Source organism: Mastigoproctus giganteus, chromosome 4 (genome assembly GCF_048544385.1).
Source record: "Mastigoproctus giganteus isolate SK-2022 chromosome 4, ASM4854438v1, whole genome shotgun sequence".
In the NCBI taxonomy this organism is placed as follows: Eukaryota; Metazoa; Arthropoda; class Arachnida; order Uropygi; family Thelyphonidae; genus Mastigoproctus; species Mastigoproctus giganteus.
The window spans coordinates 127,718,650-127,743,099 of NC_143578.1; the positions used below are offsets into that span (position 1 = coordinate 127,718,650).

Here is a 24,450-nt window from a genome sequence, read left to right on the forward strand (position 1 = left end):
AAGCAGCTATAGAACCATTTGGTTTTGACAAAGGTGGGAACGGAGATGGGAAAACTTTGCGGTGAGCTTTGGCAAGAGATCAGAATTCTCAGCTGCCATTTAGCCAAGAAGCAAGTTTTCTACTCTTAGTCTGTTTGAATTCTAGTTCGAAAGTTCAGACTGCTTAATAACTGCTTTACAATTGTTGCAAGTTGTGGTATAGGCAGAAAATGAACCTGGAATTTCTATTAATAATTATTAATAATCACTCTGTCTCCTCCCAGTCATCGATCACTTTATCCAGAGCAGTAACTTGCCTTTAATGCCACACTGCTTCAATTTTTTCCGCAATGTTTTAGGTGAAACAATAACAATAGCTTTTCTGAAATCCAGGTGTATGATATCAAAATTAATTTTTTTGCATCCATTTCCTTAAATACTATTTTAGTATCCAATCAGATTTATCAGACGAGATTATCCCTTAACAAATCCATGCTGTGAGTGCAGTATAACTGCATTCTGTCTAGATAGTCCTGCATTACTTCTTTAACCAGAGATTCCATTATTTTCTCTAGAACAGAGGTTAAGCTAACAGGTCTGTAATTGCTCATGTCACCTTTTGATCTCCCTTTGTGAATTCGAGATACATTTGCACATCTCCAATCCATTGGACCTCCCTTGAAGGGTTTGCTTGCCTCCTTTGCTGTCTTACTTAATACAAATGGATAGATCCAATGCACCTCACATGCCTTTTTTATGTTAAGCCTCAATTATCATAAAACCATTTAATTCCCTGTTAGATTTTGATGAATGTCTGGCATTCCCCTCCCTAAATTACTCATGCTTGTATGTAGAAGCAAAATACCTAATCACTTTTTCAGCAACCCAAGCAGAAGCTTCAGCAGTTAAACCATCAACATCAAGTGGACTAATGTTATTTAACCCTTTCATTCCACTGTTAATACGTCTCATCTGCCTTAGTTTGCCTAACCTCCTTTGTGATCCTTTTTTTTTTTTTTTTTGTTTAAACCCCAAACATGAGAGGTATTAGAACCTATAGTACTTAGTACCGTGCTTGGGTTGGAGATTGAGAAGATGAAAGAAGATATTTGTTGACATTGGACTTGAACTTCTGTAGACTGTAATTTTCAGGAAATACGTATGAAGGAAGGTTGTTCCAGAAAACGGCAGTTGAATGAATAAACGAGGAAGATGAAAAGTTGGTTCTGTGAGTTTGAAGTTGGACAGTAAATGGATGTTGGTTGGTGGTGGCACGTGTTCGGACTGTTTTGAAAGAGAGAGCGGGAATTATAGAAGCCAATTCAGAAGAACATTGTCCATGAAAGTATCTGTAGAAGAGGCATGCAGCAGAAACAGTACGTTTATGAGACAGTGAGTGGAGAGACTCTGTTAGAGATGAATCATTAATTAACCTAACTGCCCTCTTCTGAATGGAATCAAAAAGCCTAAGAGAGGTTTTGGGAGCACCACCCCAGATGTGGGAACAATATTCCATGGCAAGGCGGATTTGCGATTTATACAGATTGAGCAGCTGTTTGGAAGAAAAGTAACGCCGAGAACGAAAGAGAAAACCAAGTTTTTTTAGATGCAGAGGAAGCAATATTTGTAATGTGCTTGTGCCAAGAGAGAGAGATTAGAAGTCAGGGTAATCCCCAAAAGAGATATATCATTTTGCCTAGAAATTGGAGTGTCACTAAAGATAAGCATAGGAGCAGAAGAATCCTTTTTTGCGAGATATAAGACAAGACTGAGTTTTAGAAGGGTTGAAATCAAATAAGTTGCCTTTGCCCCACTGGTGAATTACCTGAAGATCCGCATTTAAGGAATTGGTAGCAGATTTTCGAGAAGTTGAAGCTGATTGAGCAGGACAGGGTTTCTCAAAATGGAAAGTGGAATGCAATGTGCTACCACCATCGGCAAAACTATGGATAGAATTTCCTGTCAATGGAAGAAAGTCATTAATATATAAGAGGAAAAGAGTAGAGAAAGAACTGAATCTTGGGGGACACCGGCATTAGTGGAGAAGTTAGAAGATAGAGAGCCATCGACCATCACCCTCAGTGAGCGATCAGAGAGAAAACTGGATAACCAATTACTAAAAACAGTTGGCAAACCATAACATGGAAGCTTGTTTAGAAGACCTTTATGCCAAACACGATCGAAAGCCTTTGAGATATGAAGAGCAACTACTTGTGTTTCGCCGAACCTTTCCATTGAATTAGTCCATAAATGGGTAACATAAGCCAGAATATCACCAGTGGATTGATACTGACGGAATCCATACCGGCGATCGTTGATCACACTGAAGGTTTCTAGGTTCTTTAAGAGTTGGCGGTTAATTGATTTCTCCATTACTTTAGAAAGAGTAGAAGTAATTGCAATGGGACGATAATTGGATGGGAGGGATTTGTCACCCTTTTTAGGAACTGGCTCTATATGAGCAAATTTCCAAGCAGAAGGAAAAACACCTTTGGAATAAGAAAGTGAAAAAAGGCGGCAAAGAATAGGAGTAAGTTCAGGAGCACAGATTTTGAGAACAAGTGAAGAAATACCATCGGAACCTGGAGCTCTCTTGGCATCAAGATTCGTCAAAATCCTTCTGACATCCTTTTGACGGAATACCACAGGAGGCATTGAATGGAGCGTGTTGGGAATAGTGGCAGGTGTGTTTTACCAAGATCATTAATACATGAGTTGGAAGAAAAATGGGATGCTAGCAGGTCAGCTTTATCCTTGGCTGAAGTGACAACAGAACCATCTGGTTTGGACAGAGGTGGGAGCAGAGATGGGCAAAAGTTGCGGCCAATAGCTTTGGCAAGAGACCAGAATGCTCGGCTACCATTAGGGCAAGAAGCAAGTTTTCTACTCTTAGCCTGTTCAAACTCTAGTTTGGACTGATTAATAAAAAAAGTAAAGTAAAGTGCAGCCATTATCAACCCACTGCAGGATGGAAGCTTCCTGAACAATTCATGCTGAGGGAAATGGACCATAATCTGCTAAGCTGGTCCAGTGTGGGTTGGCAGATCGACCGTATTCAGCATTCAGGGGCTTGAACCCCGGTTTACTCAAAGAGCGTGTGCTACTGCACTCCCACTCCTGACCTCGGCTACGGAGGCCGTCTCTGATTAATAAATGCTTTACAATTGTTGCGAGCTTTGGTGTAGGCAGAAAATGAAACTGGAGAATTAGAAACAAGCCAATTACGATATGCAACATTCTTCTCTTGAACACCCTTAGCACATTTATTGGAAAACCAAGGTTTATTTAAAGGACGAGATTTTAAAGTGAAGTGTAGGATAAAGGATTCCATTCCTGCAAGAATAATTTCGCTGACACAATGTGAGCAAACGTTGACATCAGAAATTTTGAAACAGTAATCTGACCAAAGAAAAGAAGTCTCGCAGGTCATCCCATTTTGCATTCTTGTAATGCCAAACAACACGAGGTTGGGAATAGCCATGAGATAAAGGTTCCATTGGAGAAGAGACAATCACCAAGTTGTGATCTGAAGTGCCTAAAGGACCTCTCACATCGACCGTGTACTTAGAAGGGTTGTTTGTGAGAAAAAGATCAAGCGTATTGGCTATATGATTAGGATTGTCTGGTATTCTTGTAGGTAAATGAACACCAATCTGTGCAAGGTCATTAGTAATTGCAAAAGCCTCAGCATCTCGACCAGCTGGGTCGGTATGGCTAGAAAACGGAAGCCAGCTGGAGTTGTGAACATTAAAATCACCAAGGAAAATTACCTCACTGTTAGGAAAGTTGGACTGGAGAAAGTCAAGTTGCAAAGAGAGGAAGTCAAAGAGCTCCAAGTGATTAGTGGAGTTGGGAGAACGGTAGAGACAACAGATGAATTTGACACAATGATGTAGAGAGATTTTAAGCCAGATAAGATCAAAAAGAGGAGATTCCAAATTGCCAAGTCTAACAGGGAATATCAGAACGGACATATGCACAAGTACCACCTTTGAGGCGAAAGGAATCGTACAGCGAATAATTTGGGCATCTGAGATGAGCAGTAGTTGAATCAACCGATAACTGAGATTCTGTCAGAAAAAGTACATGGGGTTTGGCAGACTGCAAGTGGAAATGGACATCGTTGAGATTAGAATTGAGACCACATATATTTGTGAAATTAATTAGGAAGTGCTTGGCAGGTTTAGATCTTTTCCCAGATAGGCTTGCTCTATTAGTTTGACAATTCATGGTGTATTCAATAGTAAGAAAAAGTGGGTGGGACATGCTGTGTGAAGTAATGAAAATTTTGGATATGGCGTACACACGGTAAGAATATACCCAGATCCTTGACATAAAGTGGCCTCGACAATGCTCCCCACATACACACTACTCAGACTCCCTCCAGTAACCATCTGGCAGAGTAGAGGTAGCAAGATTATACACTAGCTGATCCGGAAGCCTCCTAGAGAGTTACGAATAGGTTCGGTCCGGTGTACTGACTAGCGGCCGGCTTGTGAACACCGTTTTAGAGCTGTACCCTCGAAATGTAAGGAATATTGGATCTCGCCACGATGTTCATCATAACCTCAAAAGTCATCAATCATACTGCATGATGGAAGAGATAGGGAAGGGTTGACCGGAACTTAGCTCTAGAGACTAAACATGGGTTCCACCACTTCAAGCCTTCAATAAGCAAAGTGGTGGTATTGCACCGGTTGATGAGAGTCATCTACCACCTAGTACTGCCTGGTAACATAGAGGGGCGGCATTCCTCCATGTGGTGTGGGCGTCACACCTCGACCCCTGCTTACGTTGGTTCCCACCTGGGTGGTCACCCACCATGTACTTGCGCATGGAGGTTATACCCAGGAATACTAACAGTCCCACCATCGTGAAGGTGCAAGCAGAGGATATGGCTGTCACAGACCGTCCGAACTTCGCCGAAATTGGGTCCACTTGACTTGAATGTCACCCGAATATCAGTTCCATCAGCGTTTTAGACTCCCAGGCAGCAAGTACAGCTTGTCTGGCATATCTGAGAGAATGTGTGTGACAACCTCAAGGACCAAATTTACATTATCACCTGATAATATACATCTCGTGCATTTTACTTGTCTGCCACAAGTCTCATCAGTTCATCTAATATCCGTTTAGATCTAAGCTTGGAACTGATTTCTTAGTTGATATAAAAATGTAATAGCTTCTACAATTACTTTCTTAAATGCTTCCCATTTAGAATTTGCTGTCGGTCACATCATCAGATGGTCGTACTGAAACCACTGCAATCACCTCCGTACAAAAGCAGAAGCCCTTCACTTTACCCTTGATAGTAGTTATATCGTATTAAGCAAATCCCACATCAGCACATTACAATCACTGCCACCCAGAGGGTCTTTTACTTGCAGATTCTTAATACACAAAGAATTGCTATTGATAATCCAATGAAGAATATTGCTTCCTCATGTTGCTGTCTAACATGCTGCTCCAGAAAACAGTCATCCAATAAATCCACAAAAGTCTTGCTACTATGTGAGTGGCCAATTCCCAAGTTCAATCAAATGGAAAGTTAAAATCCTCCATTATAAGATACTCTGATTTACTGGCCAATCAGATTTCTATGTATAGTTGGTTATTATACTCATCACAGTCATTAGGCCCATAACACTCCTACTCTCATATTTGTTTTCCCAGTACTTTTGTCACCTTGCACTAGCTCGTCATTGCACTGACCACGGATGTCCACTGGATGCTCAGCCTTAGATTTTATCTGCTTTTTAACTAAGACATAACCCCCCCCCCCTTCTATCCTGCCTGTTCTCAGTTGTATTCCCCATATTCAAACTATGAATTTCTTATATTTTAATGATGCCATGTCTGTGATAACCTCACAATGTTTGCATTTGGTGACTTCCCATTACTTCAGATTCATCAAATTTGCGTACTATGTGCTCCTAGCATTAGGGTACATGTAAGTATACATGCAATTGGTTTAACAGTTAGTAACCCTAACATCCCATGTATTTGCTTGTTTGTGAATATCACCAGCAGGCCTTGAACACACCTTGCTTTCTAGGCTGCTGTGTGTTCCAGTAGAAGCAGTAGAGGAATCACTTTTACCTCTGCTTGTGGCTACTGTTAATCTATTAATAATGTAACTCCCCCCCCCAAGCTAGCAGTTTTCTGACCCACCTAACAGTGCATTGATAGCATCAGCAAATATCCTTACATCCTGTTTATTTAAGTGTAGAAGCATTTTATATTGGTAAAAAGCACCACACCAAGAAAAACTCTATCCCATGAGCCTTGCACACACTCTCTCCATGGCTGAATTTATTCACAAGGCTCTCACCATTACTCCCTCCTATTGTGCCTGAGCAGAATTGTAGACACTTTCAGTGACTGTTTCTCAACGTTATTCTGTACCTCTTAAATAAATTCACAGGTGACCTATTCTTGTTATCATTAGTTTCACCATGTATAACAATGTCATTAACTTTAGGTCTTGGCAGACATACCTTGACTTATTCCACATGTGCTTTTTTTGCACAATATATTTTCCATTTCTGACAATAGTCAATGACTATAGCTACTTTTTGGTGGACTGACAACCTGTGCTGTTGATGGTGTTGTGTTGTCTGATGCTGCGGTCGGGCTGGATTCTTGGTAGATTCCTCTCTTTTAATCATTTGAGGGTGTGAACCCTATTCTTCCGGGCCTCCTATAATCCCATCAGAACACCAAATTTGTTCCTAATCTTCTCATGCTTTTTGCAACGAACATACACAAAGGCATACTTTATGGCTATTTCATGTCCTACTAAAGATAGGTTCGGAGAGAGAAAGGGCATAAGTAACATGTAACACATCATCATGGTTCATTGGAGACCTGCCCTTGGAAGTCCTCCCCTGAAGTATGCATTCCCACTATATTTAGTCCTTTGCTTTTTCTAATCTTAGACATGATTTTAGTCTAAATTTGACTTAAAAAGAACTCACGAAAATAATAGAAAAGAATAACACTACACTAATCCTGCTTATTTGATGGCAGTGCAAACTGCCCATTTTAGATTATGTTACATACTAAGTGATACAGTTTCATTATAAAAATGTTTGTTATAAATTTATAGGTTATAGTTGTAACAAAAGCACTTCTGATGTTGATTACAAAAATCCTCCAAGTAATCCCTATATCAATACTGTAACAGTGGCGGCAAAATTTGAACATTTGATGTACAACACAATGGCTGCAGAAGTTTACTTTGGTTTTTTAAGCAACTTCAAACAGTTGACACAATTCAAATATCTGTTTAGTTTGGCTTGGTTTGACCATACAATTGAATCACAAAAGTGCGGTTTCCATCATTTTTATGACATTACTGTCACAAAAATGTTTTCAGTGATCTGAATCATCTTCCAGAATTTGAACATTCTTATATTGCATGCAGTAATCCAGGTCTGAAAAGCTTTCAAATTTATGACCTTTAAGATTCATATAACACTCAGTTGACTCATTTGCATTTCTTGTGAATGCTATCTATTCTTGACTTCTGTGGGAAACATTCAAATGCATTCAAGCAGTATCAAAAACATCAACCTTTTTAATACTTCTTAATGTCCTTTTCCTCCCACTACATGTCTTATTGATATTGTGTACAGTTCCATCATCCTCAAATTTACCGTATAGATGGGTTATTGTTAGATGAGTGGGCACCTTTGTCTTTCTCATGTATGCCGAACCTCTAACAACATTTTCAAATTTCTATTACCATTTAAGAATTGCTTTTCTCTCCTCACAACCCAAATTTAATTTTATCCATTATTTATATGAACTTCAGATGATTGGAAAGAAGAAATAATACAAATCAATTGTCTAATTCAGGAATTATGTATATTCGTTGAAGGCCTGAGCTGCACTAGACTTCAGTATTTCTCATTGCTATAGCTGTTGTATGCAACCTCTTGTACCATAAAAGTAATCACATGCTTATTTTCTTAATGATATATATGCATTCATGCTTATGTGACTGCTGCTTGAAATATATTCCATAATTCTCCTGTTTGCCCAGTTGATGGCGTTCGTGCAGCATCTTAATCTGCCACAATCTCTGTTTTCATCATCCATCTTTTTAAGCCTATTTTAACCTATAGAACTGACAGCTGGGTAAAAAAAAATTAAGGAGTCAATAATTATTTTCAGGAACAAGAGATTTATGGAAAAAAAAAAATGGAATTAACAGGTGGATGCAGCATCAGGACCATATTACAAATGAGGAAATAAGAAAAAAACTTAAGGTAGCTGATATCCAATTAAAGGTAAGTGAGACACATTTAAGATGGTCTGGGCATGTAGAAAGAATAGGAGAAGGAAGGTTAACTGAATAGATATTCAAGGCAAAAATGGATGGTAATGGCCTAGAAGCTGAGAAACAAGAGAATTGTGGATCAGTTTTCAGTCAGCCATTATAGGAAAGGGACTTACTGGCAAAGACTCAAGATCTACCAAACAGAAATAAGATAGCATGGAGTAAAGTAGTGAATGGGAGGTTAATGATTTAGGACTTTGTTGTACTGTAATAGTTTCTTGTACACCCGCTACACTAGCTAAATTTCAAATTTACAATTTGTCTGATGATAATGACTCAACATATACAGGCTAACCAAAAATCCACTACATACACTTCTTTAATAAGCATGAGATACATCCTGTACTTGAACAGTCACCCTCTGCCACTTGTAAATTACAGTAAACCTCCGCTGTTCGCGAGGGTTACGTTCCTGAGAAATGCCACAAATACTGAGTTATGGCAGTGCCTCCATAGCCAGGTGGGCAGGAGCAGCAGTGTGTAGCACATACTTCTTGATTAGACCGGGGTTCGAGCCCATGAGCCACCAAATACGGAGGATGCGGAAAGGTCAGGGAATGACCACTGCATATCCCCAGAGCAATATGGCCTCAGTTGCTAATGCTCCTAAAAACAAAATAACAACAACTGAGTTATGGTTCCCATAGTAATAAAACGGTTCCGTTCCAAAGTATGAAATATATAAGAAAAAAAAATTAGTCTAAAATTTTGTCTATGTATGTATTATATGTACCTTCATAATATGACTATGTACATACAGTACATAGTGAAATACAAACATAAGGTATTGAAATGAAAGTAAGAAACAATTAAATATTAAATGTAATATTTATTAGAAATTTCAAACAAATCTTTCAAACCAGCACCTTTGCTAGCTAAAAAAACTTATCGCACTAGTGCTATCACCAGTTTCGCTAAAGTGTTGATAAAGGTGTTTTGCCTTTTCACGAATGATGAGTGAACTTAACGGAATTTTATTTTGATTCGGTCTTTTATCCACAGATTTAAAGCTTTTTCCATTTTTTCTAATTTAACATCATGAGTTACAGAGCAAATTTTTGAAGCAATTAGCACATTTTCATGGACACTACAGCAGATTTTTTCTTCCGATTTCTTGATTGATCATACCATTGACTCATTGATTTTGCCACTGACGAGACACTTTCACCATTAGAAATTTTGTCTAATAACTCAATTTTACTCGCTAAGGTCATCACCTTCTTTGATCTTTGTACAATTCCCTTATTATTTGTAGCCATATTTTTGCAGGGGTTAGAAAAGAATTGTCCACAATAAAGTCACTTCCTTTTAATCGTTAACACACTTGAAAAAGTCTGTTTACACTAACACACTGCAAAATAGTAGATATTTTGCATAAATTGATAAATTTATTCAATTTATAAGCATTTAAAAGCAAACGACGAAACCTTCCATGACAAGCGCCTAACACATACTGAACAAGGATTAGTGGAAAATATCCACACTTGCGATTTTGTTACCCGTCTCCCCACCCACTGAGCACTGTTTTGACCAGGCAAGATGGTTTTAGCCACTCCCATGTTTTGTATGGCGGAAAATGTTCACGGCACTTTTAAAATTCACTTTTTTTTTTTTTTTTTTTTTAGGTTTCATTTTATATTAAATCAGCAACCACGAATAGCGGGGGTTTACTGTATAATCATCTGGGCTAAAAAAAAAGTTTATTTTTTTATTTTTTTGAAATCTGTAAACTTTATTTACAAATTTTTCAAAAAGAAAGAAAGAAAGAAATATACTGAAAAATGACCTTGAGTATAGTCATTTCTGATACACTGGTGCTGACCACTCTACCTTAATTCCTCTGTATATTATCTTGATCTGAATTCTAATGCATAATTAGCCAATTGTTGGCCTCCAACTTTCATCCAGATAGGAGGAAGTAATTCAGCCATGGTTCAAATAGGCCAAATGCAGTAGAAGACTCTACTCAATGCACACAGGCACATAATGTAAAATGTACCTTGCACGACAATGCCTCTTATCCTTCAAATCTCTGAATGATCTACAAGACCCCTTATCACTTTGAAAATGTTTGAATAATGCATACCACTGTAAACACTTCTAAATAGTGTGTCCTTGAGCTGAAACATTTTTGTCTTACTTTTGCTGTTATAATCCTGAATTTGTTTTGTGCCAGTGTCTTTAGTGCTCTCATGACAATAGCAGCAGCAGCAGCAGCTACTACTGTCATGAGAGCACTAAAGTTCCTTGGAAATCGATGTGCCACTTAACTTTCACAAACTTCATCAAATCCTTGCCACATGATTGATGCAACAGTAAAATGTTTCAGGTGGAAGCTTTTTAATAGTACACAAAATTTGACATCAATACACATTGCAATATATCACTTGAATATATTCTGAGACTGTCAGCTATTCATCAACCCATGAACACATCAAAATATGCATGATACTCCAGGTAAACGTATTGATTGTCATGCTAATTTTTTATACATTACTACGAGGGGTTTCCGAAAAGTAAGGTAACACATTTTTTCTCTCAATGATGTTTAATAATACGAAGTTGAAATTACACACAAAGAAATAAGTGAACATGCACTACTTCAAAAGTCTCCAGTTTTATTGATTCACTTGTCCCAACAATGGATCAGTTTATCAATACCAGTATTGAAGAAGTCCGTGCCCACATGCAGTAACCAACATCACACTGCCTGATGAACTTCCTCATCCATAGTGAAATGCTTTCCTGAAAGGTGTTTTTTCAGAGGGCTGAACAAATGGAAGTCTGAAGGCGCCAAGTCTGGGCTGCAGGGGGATGTGACTGAGTTTCCCAACGATTATGGCACCACCACTCACGAGTGGTGTGGGCAGTGTGTGAAGTTGCGTTGTCGTGCAACAAAATCACTCTGCTTGTCAGGAGTCCTGGTCATTTGTGGTGAATGTTGGCTTTCAGTTAAAGCTGTGCACTGATTGTTCCTCCCTTCGGCAAGAAATCCACCAACAAGTACGCCTTGGTGATCCCAGAACACTGTGCCCATGACTTTTTGGACACTGGGAATAGTTTTGAATTTTTTGTGCACAGGAGATAGTGGATGTTTCCAGGTCATGGAGTCTTGTTTGCACTCCTGGATAAAGTGATGAACCCATGTTTCGTCTGCTGTGACTATGAGAGCGAGAAAATCCTCCCCTTTGTCGCTGTATCGCAACAGGTTCTCCAGACACATCCCCGTGTGTTTTGCTTTGTCCTCCTCCGACAATTTTCAGAGCCCCAGTGGCAGCACACCTTTCGAAAGCCAAGAACATTGTGAACAGTCGACACTCACGTTCACGGCGCCTCCATAGCCAGGTGGGCAGGAGCAGCAGTGTGTAGCACATGCTGCTCCTGCCCACCTGGGGCAGGGTTCGAGCCTGTGACCATCAAATATGGAGGATGTGGAAAGGTCAGCGAATGACCACCGCATATCCCCGGAGAAATATGGCCTTAGTTGCTAATGCTCCTAAAAACCAAACAACAACAACTCACGTTCACTATTTGTGCAGTTTCACACACTTTCACTTGCCTGTTTTCAAGAATGATGCCCTTAATGCACAAAATGTTTGTCTTCTGTCTTGCTCATGAAGGCCTGCCCACCCAATGTTGATCTTCAATGTCAACATACCTACTTCTTTGTCATCACCTTTTTGCCATACACAGCAACCAGCGAATAACTTCGTGTATACTTGTTTTGGACCACACTCGCACAGTAGCCGCTATTTTGCAACTGGAATCTGCTGTGAGGCAACAGTACTACAACACTGCACTGTCAGTCTGTTTGAACATTATTAATGGGTCTATCTGTCCACCGCATTTCATCTCATTCTCTTTCACCATTATTAAGAAAAAAAATGTGTTACCTTACTTTTCGGAAACCCTCGTATCTTTAGGAGATTTATAATCTGTATTTTGAGAAGTGATTTTAAAGTATTTTGTATAAAAACTTGCCATTGAAGGAGTAGGTTAACATTGATGCCATATAATGAAAAATTTCATGGTTTCCCTTCATCAGATATCAGTTTTTAAGCCCCCTGATAATCTTTTATTTGTTTAGATATCGGAACTTGGACAAATATGGTTGAACTCAACTTAGGTACAAATCAACTCAGCAAGATACCTGATGATATTCAACACCTTCAGGCTTTAGAAGTTCTTATACTTAGCAACAATTTGCTCAAGAGACTTCCTTCTACAATTGGAAATCTCCGTAACCTTCGGGTTTTAGACCTTGAAGAAAATAAATTAGAGTGTCTTCCGAATGAGATTGGTAAGTGGAAAGTATATTTCATGATTACAGAGTCAGAGTTATTAAAAACTCTTATGAAGGAAATACTTATCTAAAGTTTCTAGATATAATATTCATACTTAATGAAATATAAAAAAAAGTAAAATTAGTATATTAATGTTTCTGTTGTTATAAATGCATAAATTCTCTTATAATGATGTTGTTGAATCCATGGGTCAAGTGATGCATTATACAGTCCATTCCGGTTATTTGGGACACATCGGGACTAGTGCATTTTGTCCCGATTAAGCGGCTGCCCCAATTATCCGAAGTTTCACGTAAATAGTTAAAAATACAGTGTACCCCCCCCCCTTTACAATTGGTTTGCTGTACAATCAAATCACGTTACGATGGAGTCACCATAGTAAAGTACCGTTCACTATATGTTGTGCAGTAAGCACCGGTCATTGTGATCACGTTTGTGAATTGAATTTTAATTCTATTAAACAGCGATTCTAATTAGCGAAAATAGGAGGAATTTATCCACAGGCTATAAAAGGAAAGATATATTAAGCACAAATTTACCCTTTATTACCTTACCAATTAAAAAATTAAATGATACATGAAAATCGGAAGAATATACGTTATAATTGGAAGAATAATTAATATGTACTATAATATGTACATCGAACTAGTTGACACTTCTGTTTACTGACATTTGTGGGTGGGAGTTAAAATTTAAAACAGTAAAAAGATAAGCAATCAATAACAAAGAACACGGCACACACAAATTGCAAGTAACACAATACGTGCAAGTGAGAACGGAGTAACGAGTTACAAAGCTTTAAAAATAGGAATGAAGAGAAGATCTGAAAATTAATTTTTTTATATGATTGAAGATTTCATGGAAGTGTAAACACATTTCACCATAATAACCCACAGAATTCCAGCTGTCGGTATTATCGCAAATTCTGTAAAATCGAGTTTACTGACCGTTTATGATAGATTTCACTAACAGAAAAGCCCAATAAACAGGTGACTGCTAATTGGTTTTATTGTTTTATGGTTGTGACCTCCAGAATTTTGACCGAACCACGTGGAACCGTCGGAGACAATCATAGGGTAATCTCCAGTGCTGCGGTCTCCTGCCCCGATTAAACGACATGCTGTCCCAATTAAGCGAAGTAAACCATGGCTATTTTCTCAATTGGTTTCTATTTTTTAAGATTTGCCCCAAATAAACGGCTGCCCCGATTAACCGGTGGCCCAAATAACCGGAATCCACTGTATTTATATTGGGAATACGAGGAAAAACACCATTCATGTAGAGGTGCAATCACATTAACTGTCGGCTGTGGGTTAAAAGCTGTAGCTTTCTCTACCTTAATTAATATAGTCATACTCTTACTTGAGTGGTTTTTGAAAGGAAATTCAGTCACCTGACACAAGTGACCTGAATATTACGTCCATCAGTGTTTTAATTCCCCCCCCCCCCCCCCCATATAGCAAACCATAGAATGATAGCTGCAAAACTGTGTATTGGGATGAGTATCTAATCCTCACTAGAAACCTCCTCCTTACTTTTAATTCACCTTCTTGTAATTTAATTCATAGCTGTCTGCCTTCACTACCAAATACAGTGATACAAATTGTTTAAGATGCTTTAAATATCAAAAATATGGGCATTCACATAGGGCATGATTGGTGCTGTTGATGCACTCAATAGAATGAAAATGGCTATTAAGTTATGTTCAGCTCCAAAGCCCACGTGTGAACTGCTGAGGAGAGTACCCTGCATACTCTGAATCAAGCTAGAAATTTATAGGAAAAAAAGAAATACAGAGACATAAAATGGAGTTAAACATGTCTTGCAAGAAGGCAAGAAAAGTACTTAAAGATAATTAGAAATAATCCTGTGTATGCTGAAAAGATTTCACAGAACTATTCCATCAGGACACAAATGGAAATAACTATTCCACCAAAAGAGTCATTCACACCCTTTGTGTTCTATTTATTGTTCTCAAAAACCTGCACAGAAAACTCAATCAGCTGCCACTCCAATATCTTTACCTCCTAATGCTCCACTACTACCAAAACCTGCTGGTGAAGAAAAATCAAGCTGTAGTGGCAGCACACAAAAACTGAATCTCAAAGTTAAGGAGGTGCCTAATGGCTCAGTCTGGAACTCATGCAGAAAAAATGAACACAAGACATTGTCCACCAGCAGATCCAGAAAAAAATTATGGGGGGCCCTATATATATATAATGCACAGAACCAAACAAATACAACGTTCAAACGTAATGTGACTGGCGGACACTGGCACCCATCTAAACTCTGAATTACTTTGAAATAAACATTACTCATGACCAAACTGCATGACACCTCAAACTAGAATGACAATTGCATCAGTGTTGTCAACTGTAGTCAGTTGAAAATCACTGAGCCACAATGCAAAAATAGATAAAATCCTATGTTAGCAATGAAAAAAAATTTTTTTTTGTAGCTAAAGGAAATTTAAACGATTAGTGTATATTCTCCGAGAAACGACGCAGGAGACATGCCCCTACTCTGAATCTGTGTATGAAATTGTCCATACTTCCCCTAAAAAGATAAATCCAAGGCTGAGGGAAATAAGCCTTCAGAAGTCAACGAACTTATCCACCAGTCTCCAAATAATTGCAGAATACTGATGACATCATGATGACCCTCCCACAAAAGCATGAACCAGTTTTCTTTTGTTATTTTGTTATCAAGGGACATACATGAGACGTACTTGATTTTTCCACACTGCTCTCACACTACAAAGCCACCCCGTCTAATCAATAAATTGTTAATCTGTGAACGGTCCTTACTTTTTGTAGTTGATACCTAAAATTATGTGGATAAAAAGTTTAATAAAACACAAAGCTACAAGGCTCAATAACTTCTACATTGTAACAATATACAGGCATACCTCGAATAACGAATAGGATGCGTTCCACGAAATTACTTCGTTAAGCGAAACTTCGTTTTCAGAGGTAAAAATACTATGGCCAGAATAGGGATACGTTCTTACGTAAAGAAAATGAAAAGCTTTTTTTTCGAACAAAGAAAAGTTTTATTAAATAAACAGTCAACTTACATACAAAGTGAAATCACATTTTAAAATATGAGTCTAAAGTTGATTGTTTATGCTTTTTTCCTCTTTCATTTAACAATTGCCTATACGGAGTTATTGCATTTAACACTGATCGCTTAACAATAGCACTTCTTCCTAAATCAGGATCATTTTCACTAAAAGAATTCATTTAAGCACCTTTTTTAAATCTTTGGTTGTTAACACTTTTTCGGCAGGAACTTCTTTAACTTCGTCTTCATTATCTTTGTCTTTGTTGCTAACAAGGTTTTCTAAATCTTCCACTGAAAGACCATCATCTTCTGCATTCAATAAATTCCTAACATCCTCTTCATCGACATTTTCGAAACCTATTGATTGAGCCATCTGGATAACTTCATTTCTAATTTCTTGGATGTTATTTTCTTCTTCTAGTACAACTTCTGGCCATATTTTGCGCCAAACTCCATTTAAGCATTTCTTAGTGACTTCTTTCCAAGAACTATCAATGTTTTCAATTGCGATTTTAATGGTGTAGTTTTTCCAAAAAGTTTTAACTGTCATTTCCTCTTTATCCTCTAGTTCAGTTAAACTGCTTAATGTTCGACGCAGATAATAAGCTTTAAATGATGCTATTACTCCCTGATCCAATGGTTGAATCAGGGAAGTTGTGTTTGCTAGAAGAAACACAACTTTGACAGGAATGCATGTGTCCAACGTGTTAAGATCAGTAGGATGTCCCAGAACATTGTCTAACAACAAAAGAGCTTTTTCTTCAAAGTTGTTTTTTTTGACAATACCGTTTTACTTCAGGACAAAAGTGGTTAACAACCAATCAGTAAATAACTCCTTGGTAACCCACGCTTTTCTATTTGCTTTCCATATTACAGGTAAATTCATTTTTATGTTACCTTTTAACGCCCTCGGATTTTCTGAATGGTAAACTAATAACAATTTTAATTTATAATCGCCAGAGGCATTTGATCCAAAGGGTAACGTTAAACGGTCTTTGGCTGCTTTGAACCCAGCAACTGATTTTTCTTCAGAAATGAAGCTTTTTGTTGGTAGCCGTTTCCAGAACAAACCGCTTTCATCAACATTGAACACCAAATTTGGAAAATTTTCACGTTCAATTATTTCCTTTAGTTTTACTGGAAACTTATTTGCAGCTTCTCCTGTTAATTTTACACTATGAATCCTGGCCCGTTTTTTAAATTTCTCAAACCAACCACGAGAAGCCCCAAAGGTTTCCGTAATTTCTTCAGTTTGTTTAGATTTCATGTGATTAAACTGGAATATTTTTTTATGTTAAATGGGGCTTGAAATTGCCGACTTCGTTATACCAAAGCTTCGTTATCAGAGGTAACGTTAACCGAGGTATGCCTGTATTTAAAAGCATAAGAGATTACCTCAATATTTTGCATAAAATGCCTCCCTCAATGCTTTCCAAATGTAAATGGATAAAATAATTTTAATGAATTCTTTCACTCATAGAGACGTTACCGTTGTGTCAGAACACAATGTCTTCTTGCACTCATGGGCTTGTTGGGTTGGTTTGATGTGTTTCGGGGTTGGGTTGGGGCTTTTTATTCTGTTGTGCATTGAATCAGTCATGTCTTTATGAGTGAAAGAATTCATTAAACATTTTTTATCTGTTTATCTTATTCATTTACATTTGAAGAGCATTTGACTGGAAGCATTCTATGCAAAAGATTAAGGTAATCTCTTACTCTTTTAAATATAAGTTTATGAAAAGTATATGGAGGGGGCTAGTGACCTTCAGTTTACAGTCAATTTCTCCTAGCTAAAAAGGCAAATGCAGACCCTTCTTTGCATAAACTTGCTATCATCCATAAGGACAGAACTGGGGACAGACTTGCCAACATACTTGTTGTTGTAGTGTGTATTTTATCCTTCATTTTCCGATTTTTGTCCCAGACTAGCTTAGGATTGCTCTACTGATTGATAAGGTGCCTCCGTAGCCAGGTGGGAAGGAGCAGCAGTGCGTAGCACACGCTTCTTGATTAGATCGGGGTTCAAGCCCATCACCACCAAATACAGAGGATGCGAAAAGGTCAAGGGAATATTCAAGGGTCAAGGTCACCGCATATTCCCGGAGCAATATGGTCTTAGTTGCTAATGCTTCTAAAAACCTAATAACAAATAGCAACTGATTGATAATGTGTAAAGTGCATCAATTATTTCCTTTTGGCTTGGACATCAAGCATAACATACTTCAGTGTGTGCACATTTGAAAGCTTTGAGATTTTGTTGGAGTTATACCCATGGCTTGTTTTTGTTGTGATTTTTTTTTTTTTTTTTTTTTTGTTATTCATTCTACTATAGTTTTTGTAAATGGTGGAAACTAGGTAGATGTTTTTAGAATAGAAATTGCTGCTGCTACTGCTGTTGCATTGGCAATATTTCTTGTACTGTATTCTCCTGCATCACTGATAGGCTTCTGACTGACTGTATTGATGTCAAAGAACCACAGGATATTGGAAAGCATTCCAGTCAGCTAAATTGATCTCCAACTGTGATAAATTACAAGGGAGATCAGTTTAAAAAAAAAAGTAATCCCACACACAGGGGGGAAGCAAGTTATTCAAAACAGACCAGAAACTTGATGCCATCCATCGTGTGCTTAAAATTCTGCCAATTTTTAATACTTCAGTATCCAGCGAGTTGCATACACCTTCAATTCTCTGGCTTTTTTTGGCAACGCATTATACATGACATAAAGTTTATCAGTAAATGCTTTAAAGCTATCAATACCTGCAATGGATTTCACAGTATCACCAACTGATAGTTCTAATTGGTGATTAGCACAATGCCACACTATTAAAGAAGGGAATTTTTCTTTCATTACTTTCGTAACGCCACTTTTACTACCCATCATAACAGCTGCATCATCACATGTGACGCAAACTAAGTGAATTTTTAAATAATTTTCCATCATACCGTATGACTGAAGACAATCGTGCAGAGAATCAAATATTCCTTTTGCAGTAACACTTTCGAGTTCAAGTCCAAAAACAAATTTATGGGAGATCTCATTCCACTGTCAAATGTTCAAGTTCAAACGTAAATGATTAAAGTGGATTTCTTACTCACCATGGTTGATTATTAATGAAATTTTGCTGTTAACATGATTTTATTAGCCAAATTTTTTTCTCATTTCATCACTAATGTGATTCAAGATGTTAATGCGAACATTAGTTGAATATAACCCATGTCAATCCCATTTAATTCTTTTAGGTTAATCTCTGATTCAGAACTATGAAAAGACTGATTTTCTTGTTTATTGCAAAAAAATTTCATGACATACTCGTTAAACAGATTTTCAGGGGGCTCTTTCTTAGCTTCTGCAAGCAGCTTTATATCCCAAAAATTTTTGATCGGAAATTTTTTTTCTTAAAGACAGTTGCTGTTTGCTTTCACCAAAATAGGCAACTTCATTGTTTGCCCATTCCTTAGAAATGTATGACCATCTCCTTTTCCACTCCAAGAGTTCCAATTTGTTTATATAACATATATAATGTATATATGGCCTTTGGTGGCCCCTAGACATTAATCTAAGTCCACTTAATTTTATTGTCTGTAATATCCAAACCGGAATTACCGCAGGCCTGGGAAAGAAAAAAAAAGTGTAAAATTTATGTTGTGTAAAATGTGTGTGTGTGTTTATGTTATATCCAGGCCATCTAGCCTCCAGACAGCAGCCGACACCTGGGCAATTGCTGCCTGGTGCCCATCCCAAAGCACGTGGAGTGCATGGGTCTACTACACTGTGTGTGTGCTAACAGCGCAAAAATCCTGCACACCCAATGATAGAAGTGCTAGACCAAAGGGTGCCCACTCCTGGAAACCTGCAAAAGCAAAAAAATAAAAAATTTAATTAAATTAAAAAATATATATAAAAAAATAATAATAAGAAGAAATATGCATTTAGTCAAAGCTTAATCAAGAGATGGCACTCACCTCAATAATCCGCTGTGGTTATATAAATCAAAAAACAGTAGTGTGAGAAATCATTGGTTAAACTAAAAACGGTGTTTAAAAACACAATAAGGAAGCGTGGTTTAAAAAGAGTAACTGAAAAACTTAGCCTAGAGGAGGAGGGGTGCACCATATCATCCTCTAGTTGTCTGAAATTAAAATTAAAAAAGGATTAAGGCCAATAGTCGAGAACAACGGACTTTCGATGGTTCATCTTCAGTTGGCGATAAAAAGAAGAATGAAAGGATTGCTGTAGATCTTAAGTACCCGAAATGTTGTGCTGGACACATGGTAATTTAATTCACTAGAGATATCAGTGTTAGTAAAGATAAGCTGTAATCGTCTAGCGGTTTGGCAGTTATCTTTACTAACACTGATACCTCTATAATTTTTTCTACCTATAATAAGTTAGGAGCCCCTTTTAATAAATATAAAGAACCCCGCATTTACGACACTAAAGACATCAACAACATAGTTTATTTAATCAAATGTCAACCTGACTGTAACGCATGCTACATCAGGAGCACTACTAATAAATTTGGATCATCCACCATCACAAACACACGCGCTTACTACCTTGTCCATAGTTTTCAGACACAGCAAGGAAATACTGAATTGTCTCAACATGTACTCACTCATAACCACAACCCTTCAGTTGATACTGCAACAACCATCGTCAAATTAAATTCAAGTTACAAACTCCTATATGAAACCTTCGTAATAGAATGGTATCGTCTCAACACCAATCTTGATGTCTTAAACACAAACTTCTGGTTACCTTGTCTACCATTTGGAATCTCATGCGAATTAAATTTCCACGTGTCCAGCACAACATTTCAGATACTTAAGATCTACAACAACCCTTTCGCTCTTCTTTTTATCGCCAACTGAAGATGAATCATCGAAATCCGTCATTCTCGCCTATTGGCCTTAATCCTTTTTTAATTTTAATTATTTTTTTTTTAATTTTAATTTTAATTTCAGATAATTTCAAACAACTAGAGGACGATATGGTGCATCCTCCTCCTCTAGCTAAGTTTTTCAATTACTCTTTTTAAACCACACTTCCTTATCGTGATTTTTAAACACCGTGTTTAGTTTAACCAATGATTTCTCACACTACTGTTTTTTGATTCATATAACCACAACTGATTATTGAGGTGAGTGCCACTTAATTTTAAACACTAAAGGCAATTGACTTTTAAGCTTTGACTTTTTTTTTTTTATCGTATGATGTGAGCAATACACGAAGGAACCAGTTTTTTCCTGCTTCCTTCATGTATCGTGGCTGTGAGATCAAACCGGATAGTGTGGCACCATGTGATATCCAAGCCCGACCCACAACCTTTGGGTTGCCAGGCAGGCACTTTACCCACCCGGCTAGCCCGGTGGGCTAAGCTTTGACTAAATGCATATTTCTTGTCATGAACTTTAGCATCTTAAGCTTTTGCTAACTCTTTTATGGTAAATAATAATAATAATAAATAAAAAATAAGTAAGAAAATAAATAAATAAAAATAAGTAAATAAATAAATAAATAAAAATAAAAAAATTTCCAAACCCACGTGAGCCTTCCCTGGTGCCAGCAAAAAAAGAAGAAAAAGGGAAAAAAACAATGTACAGCCAAATCTCTTATTTTGATAATTAAATTATCAAAATAAGAGATAGTATAATTGGCTAAATTTTAGCCAATTATACTTTGCACATAAGTCATTTTTTTGATCACCAGTCCAGCAACCTTGGTCGGCCATCTCTTACTGTTGCAACGGATACCATCAGGAACAAAAAAAAGTCTTTGTCACAGTCTCTGTAGTTAAGTCTTCACTCACATTCTCACTTGTTTTTAATTTCTTAACTGTGGAAGGTGAAAAGAAACTAGTAATTTTTTTCATTTTTTACTTCACGGTTCAAGTATTTTTTTTTTAATACTAATTCACTTACAATCTCGTTATCACTTTACTGCACAGGCAGTTAAATAAAACTGTTGCGTCTAAATTGAATATGCAAAAATACAAAGTTATTAGTGTTGAACAAACTTTTACATTATAACAAAAGTCGCAGAAAACTGATGGGCAACCAATACAAGCCCTTAGGAAATGACATTTCCAAAGGGGAGAGGATGGAAAAGGTACATGAATTTACCGAAATGAGTGTAGATGAACAGAACACCCTAATAAAATAAATCTACAGTCAGAATGCTAATGCGCCTCTATATAACAAAATCGGTTGTTCGCTGGTAAAAATTCATTAAACAAAAATTGTGTTTTAAAGAAATAAACAGTAAAAGATGGTAAATAAATCAGAAATAAGTGGGAATAAATACATTTTCTAACATTTATAATTTATTAATACATAACATTAGGATAGGATTTTTTTTCATACATACATGATGTGCACAATATTAGTACACTTAAGAATTATTTTGCAAAATATTTGATTATCTTTTGTTGTACACTGGATTTTAGTGTACAAGGATCATTTAAAATATGTCCGCATTTGTTTTATCATACATTGTATTTTCAGGAACATTTTCTGCACACTGCAGGCCTCGACAAAGTTTCAAAAACTGCCAACATTTCATGTTGAGAAGGTTTAATACCTTTGTTGTCCTCATTTTCCTTTTCTCGTCATCGATTTTGTCACTAGTTCTTAAATTTGAATTTTTTTTTTTTTTTTGAATATTACAAATTTTGAAATGTACTGCATCCAAATGTCACATGTCACTGTTCATAAAGGTGCCAGTACGCTGTACCGTTGAGTACTGCACAATATTAGCACTGCATTTTACAAAGTCTCATCATGAAGCTTTCCCACCACAGCTTATTGAAAACCCTTTAAAATCAACAAATGCACCTAGGACATATTTACTTAAGGCCTCCTGCACACTCATGACCATTTTGACCAAAGCAGGTCAAAATGGTCATGCCCTTCGGGAAGCCAAACTGTTTATAGCACTAAAAGGATGGGGTGAACCCATCCTTTTAGTGCTATAAATGTGCTTACAGAAGTATAATCAGTAACTTTTCATATAATTTTCCTAGCACTGGCAACAGTGTGATGAGTCTGTAGGACTCAGAATCAGTACAGATTTATCAAGGCTTATAATAAGGACTTTCATTAGGCCTGTTTCCACACGTCTGAAAACATAAATTATATAGTTCAAGCATCACACCCATATAGTCTTTAACAAAATGCTTTACCACATCAGCTTTGATTTCGTCACAACCTGGAGCCTTTTTACTTTTGGTCACTCTAAGAGCATCTTTCAGTTAACCTAGTATAAAACTAGATTCTGTTATTCACTATTGTGCTCTCTATTCAGTCTCAAAATAGACATTACCATTCACTTTCTGGCCTCTCCCAGTTCTCAGAAAACAAGGAGTTCAACACTTTCCTGATTTCACACCATCCAGTATACTGTAGAATGCATTATTTTGTTGTCAACTTTTAGTTTGTAAAAAGAAACTTATACAGCAAACTCCATGGATTCCGAATACCCTCTTTCTCAACAAAATCTTGCCAGCATTGCATGTTTTGTTTATGAATTAAATTAATATTCCTCTTAAAATTTTGTATCTTTCTCTGTATTCTTCTATTTCTTGTTGACTCCTATATTTTTTGGCCTCTGAAACACCCTTCTGGCCCGAATCACCTCCTTCCTTCCTTGCCTCCATCAAACTGGGGGACTACCAAGGCACAGTACATTTAAACTTTCAACATCTCAACACACAGAAGGCTTCATACAAAAAACTCAGCAGAAACCCTGTCACCAGCCAGGCTGCCATTCCTTCTCTGTAACTCATCTTCATTTAATCGGGACTTAATTACATGAGTAAATCTTTGCCATTTTACAGTCTCAGTGAAAAAACTTTTATACTACTCTGGGTACATTATCATTCTCCTATAAAACTGAACTGCATGAATTTACCGATTTAATGAGGTTTCTTGAGTTGAAAATGAATACATGTAAAAATTAAGATTTGTATGAAAATTCCTTCCAAAAAATGAAAAATACAGTAAACCCTCAATTTAATAGACAACAAAAACATAAAAAAAAAAAAATTTGATTTGACTGGCATCAGAAGTGTATTTTTAGTGTGTTCATGAGAATAGGGAAAACTGGAAACTCATGTGTCATGGCAGCCAAAAGCACACATTTGTCTGTTTATGAGTACACTCCCTGTTATGTTATTAAGTATTAGTCTATGCTCTGTTTCTTTATTATAACCTTGCTTACAGTTTGTCATCATTGTCCCTAAGAAAATTGGTAAAAAATAGAAAGCATCTTGGTATCGTGCAGAAATTAAAGCTGTAAAAGAAGTTAGAGTCTGGTATATGTATTTCCTGTGTCAGTGAGGGATATGCCATGAAGAAAACTGTCACAACAGTAACATTAAACAAGGTTTAGCTTAAGGAGTTTTTAAAGTGGTCTGACTCTGGAGGTTCACCAGTTCCTTAATTTTGGCTTCTTAGCTCCAACTCTAAATAACATTTTTCTGGACTTTTACTGTATGGTAAGTAAATTATCTTCTGCTAATTGTGTACTATATAAAGGTAAATAAAAGCTTCTTTTTTATTGTTAACTTTATTTAACAATAAAATTTATATTTAATGGACATTTGGGAATAGTGGACATCTCCTTCCTCCTATTAGCCCATAAAGTTACAGATTTACTCTATAAATATTACATTGTTCATTCATAGTGCTATGTTTTTAAAATTTGAAATTTTGGAATTACCTTCAGATAAGTATACAGCCTTGAATTGTTATAAAAG

The 24,450-nt window shown here is 37.0% G+C and overlaps 1 protein-coding gene across 3 annotated transcripts in view; it reads left to right on the forward strand.

Moving 5' to 3' along the window:
* The window catches only part of LOC150087051 (uncharacterized), a 521,728-nt gene that overhangs the window by 407,547 nt on the left and 89,731 nt on the right, over nt 1-24,450 (forward strand). For all 3 annotated transcript variants that reach the window (XR_016546863.1, XR_016546862.1, XM_090371782.1), the window contains exon 11: nt 12,411-12,623. Coding sequence is in view for 1 of the 3 variants with exons in the window: in XM_090371782.1 (XP_090227908.1) it covers nt 12,411-12,623 (213 nt within the window). In the remaining 2 variants the exon portion in view is untranslated. The remainder of the gene's footprint in view (nt 1-12,410; nt 12,624-24,450) is intronic.